The sequence below is a fragment of the Stegastes partitus genome, unplaced genomic scaffold (genome assembly GCF_000690725.1).
Source record: "Stegastes partitus isolate 25-593 unplaced genomic scaffold, Stegastes_partitus-1.0.2 Scaffold911, whole genome shotgun sequence".
Classification (NCBI taxonomy): Eukaryota; Metazoa; Chordata; class Actinopteri; family Pomacentridae; genus Stegastes; species Stegastes partitus.
Genome location: NW_007578642.1, coordinates 328,824 through 338,402, shown reverse-complemented (window position 1 = coordinate 338,402; position 9,579 = coordinate 328,824). Strand labels below are relative to the sequence as shown.

At 48.5% G+C, this 9,579-nt stretch overlaps 3 protein-coding genes across 3 annotated transcripts in view; 1 reads left to right on the top strand and 2 right to left on the bottom strand.

Annotated features, from left to right (window-relative positions):
- Nucleotides 1–1,520, bottom strand: part of LOC103366141 (uncharacterized protein KIAA0930 homolog) — a gene marked incomplete at its 3' end in the record, with an annotated part of 15,658 nt that extends 14,138 nt beyond the window's left edge. The window contains exon 1 of the mRNA XM_008293783.1: nt 897–1,520. Coding sequence (XP_008292005.1) covers nt 897–1,041 — 145 coding nt within the window. The remainder of the gene's footprint in view (nt 1–896) is intronic.
- A 1,574-nt stretch (nt 1,521–3,094) lies between these two features.
- On the bottom strand, nt 3,095–8,454 carry fbxo7 (F-box protein 7). Its single transcript, XM_008293775.1, has 10 exons — nt 8,375–8,454; nt 7,269–7,391; nt 6,942–7,149; nt 6,140–6,364; nt 5,843–5,999; nt 5,477–5,560; nt 5,304–5,399; nt 4,331–4,513; nt 3,935–3,969; nt 3,095–3,594 (listed from the first exon to the last, which is right to left on the bottom strand). Exons 2-10 carry the CDS (start codon nt 7,388–7,390, stop codon nt 3,301–3,303), a joined length of 1,404 nt encoding a protein of 467 aa, XP_008291997.1. The 5' UTR covers nt 7,391; nt 8,375–8,454; the 3' UTR covers nt 3,095–3,300.
- A 567-nt stretch (nt 8,455–9,021) lies between these two features.
- The window catches only part of rtcb (RNA 2',3'-cyclic phosphate and 5'-OH ligase), a 7,810-nt gene continuing 7,252 nt past the window's right edge, over nt 9,022–9,579 (top strand). Inside the window, exon 1 of the mRNA XM_008293774.1 lies at nt 9,022–9,344. Coding sequence (XP_008291996.1) covers nt 9,252–9,344 — 93 coding nt within the window. The 5' untranslated portion in view covers nt 9,022–9,251. The remainder of the gene's footprint in view (nt 9,345–9,579) is intronic.

The window sequence follows — 9,579 nt, the reverse complement described above, 5'->3', positions numbered from 1 at the left end:
GAGGGTCAGGTGGAGGCGTGTCCGAGTGTGTCCAGAGCGGAGCAGCCGAGCTTCTGACTCGTTTCTCTGAAACAAAGCTGCCACTGATGGTCGCAGCTCTGATGATGTCATGCTGTGAACGGAGGCTCTGATTGGCCCGTTGCTGTGCTGCGACATCACCGACAGGAGAACAAACTGCAGAACCTCAACAGAACACATGTCCTATGAGCGTTCTCTGACGGATCGGTCAGGTGAAGCTCTGAAGGACCAACATGAAGAAGTAAAGCTGAAGCTCATGACGGAGAGGATCCAGGAGATGGTTCATCCACCCACTCACTGATCAGCTGACCGGAGGAGGAACTAACCAGCGAGCTTCCGGTCAGCCCAGAACTGGACGGAGCTGAACAGAACCCAAACAACTCAGGTCTGGAGACTCCATCCTGCCTGAGGAGCTCATTTCTGCTGAATCACTGGAACGAAGCAGGTCTTCATCAGAACAGACTTCTGACCTCAGAGGACCAACAACTAACTAACTAACTAACTAACTAACTAACTAACCCAGTGTCTGACTCATAGTTCTGCTTCAAATGATCCAAACGTTGACTCGTCTGAGAATCATTTTACATGTAAACTTGTTTTTTTGCATCTGTGATGTTATTTTATGTATTTAAAAGATGTTGACTGTGTGAAGCCTTTAACCTCAGAAGCACATGAACCAGGTCAGAATTATAAAATAAGGTGAATAAAGAGCTGTGTAGTTGTTAATAAAGTGAATAAGGAGCTGTGTAGCTGTTAATAAGGTGAACATGGAGCTGCTGTGGTGCTGGAACAGGACCAGTCACTGAGTGCAGAGCTGCTGTTCTTTCAGGGGAACACGGACCGGGCTCCATCGGGCCCACCGCCGCTCCAGAACTCACCCAGCCCGCTGATCTCCTGCCGGCTGTTGAGTCGGTTCCTCTCGTCGGTGATGGCCTTCAGCATCTGCTGCAGGGATCCGTCCAGCTCTCCGTTCTCCTCCTCCGCGGGCCCGACAGCCTTGCACAAACCGGGGAAGGACGCCATCTCCGCGCTGGGATCATGACAGTCCGGCTAACAGCTACCGACGGCACCGGTTCACGGCAGCTAACAGGCGGCCAGCAGCAGCGGAGCGGCGCCGACGGGTCCGCGGTTCTGCCTCGACTTGATCCCGGTAAGAAGCTGCAGAGGTGCCGGAGGTCCGGACCGGAGCGCTCCGCTGTGGTGGCCGAGCAGAGAGCGGGCAGGTCGGGCTGCTGAGGGAGACTCCGGTCCTTCTGCCGTGATCAGCTGGAAACACCCTCACTCTTCCTGGAACAACACGAGGCTCTTAAAGGCGCAGAGCACCGAGCAGCGGCACGGAGCGCTGCTGCGGACGGGTCCGTCCCCGAGTTATCCGGTGCCGCGGTGCCCCGACAGCGCCTGCGCAGAAAACGAGTCGCGACAACAGGAAAGTCCGTCATCAGGAAACGAGACTACGCCTTTACTCAGGAAGTCAAAACGTAAACACGCCACATAGGAGTTAAAATTCTAAGAACAAATCTACATTTTACTGACATGTTCACACAAAGAAACACGAAGATGAAAATAATCAATATCTGAACTAAAAAGCACAGAAAGCTGAAAACAAGTGAGATGAACGTTTACACTAAATCTAAACTATGAAACTGTGAAATGTCATAATTATGAAATCAGGAGTCACAACTTTGAGGTAAAGTTTGACGTGAAACTAACATTTACAGGTTAGTAACTCAGAATGGTGACACACATTTTAATTAATTAATGAGATTACAAACTAAAAATGAGATTTTAAAAATATTATTTTATTTATTTTAACCTAAATTTAGATATAAAAAGTAAAGAATGATCAGATATAAAGTGAGATGCCCTTTCCTACTAGTGAAAATATACAAATAAAAACAGAAACTCTCAATTATGACAAAATTCAAGACTTACTAAGTCAAAGTTTTGACCTAAAAAATAAACCTAAATATATTTAAAAGCAGCTATCCTGTAGAAAACATGTATTATGATATTTAACAACAACAGCTTTTCGATAAACTGTCGACATTCTGGGGTTTTTGCGGTTAACTCAAAATATTTCACAGTTTTAATGAATAACTGACTTCGCTGAACTACAGACAGAATAATCAGTGTTTACGTTTTTCATTCCTCCTGTCACACGTTCACCAGGCTGTTAGCTTCATGGGTAGCTTTAGCTTTAGCCGTCTGCTCATTTTGTCGTGTTTGTTCCTTTTCGATGCAGCGACACACAATAAGATGATTTTAAGAGAAATCATCTTCCGGTTCCAGCAAACTGTTTCTGAACCTGCTGCTCTTCGGTGTTCACCGGTTCACGAATCTAACACACCCAGTTAGCATCGCTGCTAGCTGGTGATAATAAGCCGAGAGTCTCCGCCCGGCGGAGGGCGGGAATGAGGAGAGAAGCGACCGGAGGATGGAAAATATAAACTGTGTCCCCGAGAATTAAAATAAAACTGTCTGTAGTTGAAGTCTCGCCGCTGAACTTGTCTTATTTCCACTTTAACGTCCACCCAGACGCAGCTAGCTTGAAGCTAACGTTAGCTCAGCTCACCTGGAACTCACAGTCGGAAGATGCTCCTGAGTAACGGAACAAAGCGCGGAGCCGGTGCCGGTGCCGGTGCTCCGGGTAGTGAACACGGTGTTTACAGACGGACCGTTTCAGCTACAAACCCGTTAAAACCGTTACAGCGAAAACTGCGACCGCCACATCCTGAGACTCGATAAATGAAGTCCAGCAGGTTAACCAGCGACCGAACAGCTGGTTAGTAGGAGGTTCAGCGGTTTAAATACTATAAGAAACAGTTTAAATGTAGTTTAATTTAGATCCAGGCCACATCATCTGACGGGTAACGAAATTCAGCGGAACACCGGTGTTGCAGCGCAGCAGACTCCGCCCGCCCAGACGGCACCTCGCCGCCGGAAGAATCGGTGTGTTTAAACAAGCGCACCCTTTGTTCTAGGACAAAAGGTGACGTCATTGTTCCTGACAGAGCTGAAGTGAACGTTTGGTTCCGTCTGTTCATGGATCACACACAGTACCCGGTCATACCGGCGCTTTCATGCGTTGCTTCTGTATTTTATTCATGTGTTTTCAGTGCAGTTTCTACATAAATATGTTCAAGCTGACGTCATTTATCGTGAACTCACCAGTTAAAGTATTAAAGTGCTGACGTCACGCTGCACAAATCATTCATGTCTAACTCCTAAAGTCAGTCCTGAGCCTGCTGCTGATGTTCTGATCAGTCCTGGAACAAGCGGGGATCAGATGAACCCTCTGCGGATGTTGGCGGCCCGACCGCCGCTCGGCGGGCCTCTGTGGAAGTCGTGGCGCCGCCGGTCGGGGTCGGCGAGCGGCCCGATGGGGTCGTAGCGGGGCCGGGGCAGCAGGCGGGGCAGGTTGGGTCTCTGGTCGTATTCGCCGCCGATGATGCCGGGCAGCGGCGGGAAGCAGGGCCGGGGCGGCGGCACCATGAAGTCCGGCAGGTCAGGAGGAAGCCAGCGGACACGACCCGAGTGCCGGAGGTCACGGGCGAGCTTATAGGCCCGTTTATAGACCTGCAGGAAACACAGAGTGGATCCGAGCTGAACCAGAAACATCCAGGACTGACCTGAAATGTGTGTTGAAGCTGTAGAATATTACAGTTTATGTGGAAGGAGTGTTGAACGCTCAGCATTGGCCCTTAAATCCCTATAAACGCATGCTTATAGGATATCTGCCTTTATATAGAACAGGTTCTGTGTCCGGTCCATCAGAACTCACTACTAAACGCGCTCATGTATGAACAGAACAATGACAATAAGCCTGATGTGATGAATCCCTGTTTAGGTCTGCAGGTCATCGACAGAAGCCTTTAAAACCATCAGTTCAACAAACCGGGCCTCCAGGGTTCCTCACCTCCTTCCAGTCCGAGTCTCTGGATCGGTTTCCGTCTGAAACGCAGCAAACACTCACTTCAGTACTGATCACTTCATCCAAACACACACATCTGACAGAAACACTTGAACATGTCGAATGCTGATTTGTGGTGAAGTCCCAGAGAGTCTGATGGGTTCTAATGTGTTTCAGTCAGAACTACAGACAGGACCGGTCCAGGTGGCCCTCAAGGCTTCAGCTGCAGTTTGGATCAAGTAATCAGTGAATAAATTAAGGGATAAACATAACTTAAGGGTGTTTTAAGGACTTCAGGGCTCTCGCAGCGACTCGGATTTACTGAAGTCGTCTTTTGTATTTTCTATGATGTAAATTATGAAAGAACTCTTTAAACATTGAGCAGAAATCCCTTAAAAACACCTGAACTCGCGAAGTCCCGCAGGCACAGGTGCCTCCACAGCGAGGCGTCGGCGGTGGCGGCGCTGAAGTGTCGACTGACGGCCGACAGTCGGACCACCGATCGAACGTCCAGCAGCCGAAGGATCCGGAGGAGGAGCTCCGGAGGAAGAACCTGCAGGCCGAACGCCACCGGAAGAGACATGGCTGCAAATCCAGAGTCAGTTAGTGAGCAGGCGCTGGAAGTCCAACAACATCGTCAGTAAGCACCAGAACTTCCACTGAGGAAACCGAACAGCTGCAGAACTTTAGCAGAAGACTTTAATATGAACCAAGCAGGGCCTCCTCAGAACCACCTGGTTTGCTCCTTTTATTCATGCGGAGTTAACACGAAGAATATAAACGGATCAAACGCTTCACCAGAGACTCAGGTTTAATCATCTGCTGCTGGTTCTGTCCATCTGACGGCTCCACTGATCCACTGGACGGAAACACATCTTAAAGGAGGAGTCGAGTCCCTGAACACACCGTCTGGACCGCCGGTGTCCTGACTTCACCTTCAGTAGTAAATAGAACCCAGTCAGAGTTCTGTCTGAGGAGTTTAAGGGATGAAAACCTTTAAGACTTCCCTCAACCTGAAGCTCTGAGCTCCCTTAAGGCGACAGTTTCCTGTTAGTTCATCATTTCAGATGTAATCATCTAGTTCATGTAGACCGTGTCCATCAGATGAGACTTTATTTACATTTAGTGAATCTAAACCCAGTTTCATGACCAGAGATATAAAAACGTCCAACGAGCTGCTCTGATGGGTTTTTATCTTTTAATTAAATGTTTTTGATTTGATCAGAGAAACTTTTCACTGAAACGTTTCCATGACGACGACACACCGCTAGCTGTCAAATCAAGCTGCTGTCTTTGTGTGTAGCTGCATTTAAATCATAAACCAGGTGAGCCAGGTGAGCCAGGTGAGCTGTGGTGAACACTGCATCAGTTTTACCGTCTCTGGCGGCGGCGATCAGCGGATATGCCAGCTGGTCCTTGAAGACTCGTGACAGTTTCCTGAGGTCCCTGAACGCAGCAGCAGCACTTCCTCCTGCACACACATACAGCTGTCAGTGACTGGCTGAGAGGTTGCCATGGCGAAGCTGAGGCGACCAATCACAGCTCTACCTGCCCACTCGGCCGTCACGTAGCTCGATGGATCCAGACACAGTTTACGAGGCGTCGCCACGTTTTCCGTCACCTTCAGAGTCGCTGCAGAGGAAAAGTTCAGAGACGAGTTTAAGGGCAAGAAAACCCTTAAAAACACCCTTAGAGAGAACCCTTAAGGAGAACCCTTAGAGAGAACCCTTAAGGAGAACCCTTCGAGCTAGAGCCTTGAACTGGATGTTTCCTCCTCTATAAAGTCAACCTGCTGCTAACAGTCGGTTTGATCGTCCAGGTCTCTGATAATAATAAACGACAAACACACTGAATCCAGGATCATCTCTAATCAAAGCCCTGATTACACGTGACTCATATTAATGAGGAACTCACTGTTGATGCTCAGAACCGGGCCCAGACTGACCGCCAGCAGCGACACCACGCTGCCCCCACACAGAGGATGGAGGTACTGCAGCCGGTACACTCCAGCTGGGGTCCTCCAACCTGCAGGCATCTGGACGGACACCTGAGCAGAGCTCACCTGGCAGCTCTGAACACACACAGAGACACACCTGAACACCTGTACCTGAGGACGTACCTGCTGATGGACCTGAGGACGTACCTGCTGATGGACCTGAGGACGTACCTGCTGATGGACCTGAGGACGTACCTGTCCTGTTTCACACTCACCTGAGGGGTGAATCCCGTCTCGATCATGAGCAGGTGAGCCGCCACCATGACGGCGTCGCTGGGACTGGTGCTGCCAGCTGATTGGTAGAGCAGCTCCAGGGACAGCGGGGCTCCGCCCTCCTCAGCTTCACAGCACAGCATTGGCTCCCAGACGGAGGTCACGTGACCAGAGTCCGTCGGGTCAGGGTCCCCGAGGCCCAACGGAGCCGCAGAACTGGAGCTGGGCTGGAACACAACAACACACCTGTCAGGGCCCGAACAGAACGAGACGACGGCTCAGACGGGTTCTGCAGCTGCTCATCAGAACCACAGCTCACGGTTCACAGTTAGCCGTCGGTTCCCTTCAGTTACATCCGAGTGTTTGAGGAAACGTTGCTGAAACGTTCTTCACTGACTGTTGTGTTCCAGTAACAATGAACGGTAGAACCAAACAGAATCGGACCGAACCTCTTATTTCTAACATGGTGTTTGTTCTGACGGATCGTTCTGGGTCCAAACGCACTCGGTTCAGCTGAACGCTTCACGGACCAACTGGGTCGCTCTGCTGCTGAAGGACCAAACCGAGCCAACACAGAACTTTATCTGCTACGGGAGCAGAACCAGGAGAAACCGTTTGTTCTCCTGATGTTGAGTCTGAGCATCAGTTTAATGAATTGGGTCCGTTGTGCAGTGAACCGGGCTTTCATGGGTCCATTAACCGTAACAAACCGGCATCGCTCAAAAAATGGACTCTAGTCACGAGTGTCTACTGAACAGAACCTCCTCAGAGCTTCAGTCAGAGCTGCTCAGGTGAAGCTCTCACCTGGTCCGATGTCTGGCTGTCGGTCTGCTGGTTCTGGTTCTGGTTCACTGAGCTGCTGCTGGTGGTGTTGGTGGTTGCTGCGTCTGCAGACTGAGGCAGCAGGACACAGATCAGATCTCCAGAGACGATTCCACAGGACGACAGAGTTTGATCAGAACCTGAGAGCAGCTCCGACCCGTTTAGAGACAAACTGAACTCTGTGTCTGAGCTGAAACAGAAACAGAAGCAGCAGATGTTCTGATCGCAGCGACGCCACAACAACAAACTGAAAGTACAATTAGAATACCGACACACGAAGAAGAAAATGAAACGGTGCTGAGTTCTGACCCGAGTCCATGGCTGGACAGCAGCTGCTCCCTGATCTGCTCTGTGAGTTCTGCCACACTGGGATCTTCTCCCAGTAGCTCCAGTCTGCTGGTCCGCCGAAGGATCCGAACTCGCAGCTTCATTCTGAGAACAAACATGGTGGTGATCAGTTCACACCGTCAGCAGACCCACAGAGTCCAAACCCGCTGCTGCCGAACAATCTGTCGACACGTCTGGATGAAAATACAGGAGTTCTGCAGCTGAACGCCCGCGGACGCTGTCAAGAAGTCCATGAGGACATGTACCAGGAACCAGAAGCTCTGTGGTTCAGGCACTTTTATTAGAACTTTCATTTACATTACTGTTCACATTTTTAGTGAATTCTCTCAACATTATCTGTCCCATTTTATTGTGAAAACCAAGCAGGACTTCATCCTGTTTGTAGTTCTTTTAGCCTCAGATTGCGTTGGCAGGTTTTACTAAAATTTGACGAAAAGTCAACGGACCCTGGCGGAGAGACTCCAGCCCCTAAACAGAGCATCTCTGGTCACTGGGATGCTTCCTAATGAGCTTCTGCTGCTGTTCACATGAACACAGCTGGAACATATTTCATATTTACGTCCATCTCTGTGTCTGAAGTCATCCGGCTGATAAATAATGTCGCTGTTTTAAACTTCAGCTGATTAAAGAACAAAGTCTCATAGAGAATCTGTCCTGTTCAACTTTTGATGAGTCATTTATGTTGTTTTGTGTTTTGCAGCATTTTAGCATCAAACCACAGTGTGCTGACGTCATTTAACCAAACTTCACGGTGAAATATGAAATAAAGTCCGTTAACGGCGACCACCGTCAGAAAGTTTAGTCACACAGCAGGAAGACACACTTCAGCTTAGCTTAGCATCAGTTTAGCTTCAGTTTAGCTTCAGCTACACAGCAGCCAGTTTGATTTTAAATCTCTTTGTTGTTTTGAACTGAAACGTTTCGTTTTCGGTTCAGCGTCTGAACGCTGCGGACGTTTCTGGGAAACTGCTGCGTAGCTCTGGAGCTGCTAGTTAGCGTTAGCTAACCGGGTTAGCTAGCCGGTTAACGGAGTGGTTTAGTCCTGACAGACAAACAGAGAAACTCACGTGAAGAACTGACCGCTGGAGTCACAACATCTCAGGTGGTCCGCAGACAAACAGGTGAGTCCGGACGACAAGGCAGCGGAAAACACGCAGCGCACCGCTTCCGGTGGGGCTTCACAATAAAACTCAATGCAACAATTAAAAACTAAATTAAATTAAATTAAATTATTCTTCAAATACAGCGACTTATCAAAACAAATTAGAACTAAACAAAATAAAACAAATCTTAACAACAGTCTACAGTGGAACAGTTTGTAAACTAAAATGTACAGAATGACATCAGGCCACATAAACATTGCTCCTAATCTCCTCTGTCATTAAGAGCCTAAACGTTAAACAGCTGCATTAAACTACTTATTTCTTATTTAGCTGTTTGCCTGCACCTGCACTTGGCACACAGCAGCTTCTTCGCAGCACGCTGGGACATATTTATTTTTGGGGGTTTTTTGTCTGTTTTGTTGTTGTGTTAACGTAAAATTAAATTCTGACATCAAGTTAATGGACTTCAGTCGTGGTACGACAGGGCTGTGCTTTTGTTTTGAAGGTTTGTCAGTAAAGTTTGGGCATTTGTCGAACTTGACTACATATTATGTGACTACAGTTACGGCAAGCGAGCAGTTTAACGCTGCGACAACTCTGTGGCTGCTCAGGACCACAAATACACAAATATACTCCGTTTAATGTCACGTGCTCTTAGGTTTTATTCCAGCATTATCTCGGGAGAGTTCGGTGTTTTTGCTGCGTCATTACAAATAGAAAATCGCGTCTCGCCTCGGTCAGCACACCGGCTTCCGTAGCGCTCGGCTGCTGTGGTCACGTCAGACAGAAACGCAGCGTTAAACTCTGAAGTCTGTCAACTGGAAGCTTCAAAAGCAGAACCATGAGTCGGAGCTACAACGATGAGCTGCAGTTTCTGGATAAAATCACCAGTAACTGCTGGAGGATTAAGAAAGGCTTCGTTCCCAACATGCAGGTCGGTGCTGCTGCTAGCTGCTAACGTGGCTAGTTAGCCGGTTAGCTTCAGAGTGTTTGCACATGTCGGCTAGTTTCCCTCAGACAAAGTCTATCACAAGTTATATCTAATTATAAACAGAAAGAAAATAAATTGTCAGTTCAATCAGCCGCAAACTGACATTAAAACAGTCAAGACGAAGCAGTGATGCAGCAAAGACGAGTCAGCAGACTGACAGTCACTGCTGCTGCTGTAT

What these genes read in the sequence shown, in the direction of transcription:
- fbxo7 (XM_008293775.1), bottom strand. Translation starts at nt 7,390, where the DNA reads ATGAAGCTGCGAGTTCGGATCCTTCGGCGGACCAGCAGACTGGAGCTA. An exon ending in AGACGGGATTCACCCCTCAG is followed by an intron (nt 6,000 to 6,139) that starts GTGAGTGTGAAA and finishes GTGTGTGTTCAG; the next exon opens with AGCTGCCAGGTGAGCTCTGC. An exon ending in CCCGGTTCTGAGCATCAACA is followed by an intron (nt 5,561 to 5,842) that starts GTGAGTTCCTCA and finishes TTTCCTCTGCAG; the next exon opens with CGACTCTGAAGGTGACGGAA.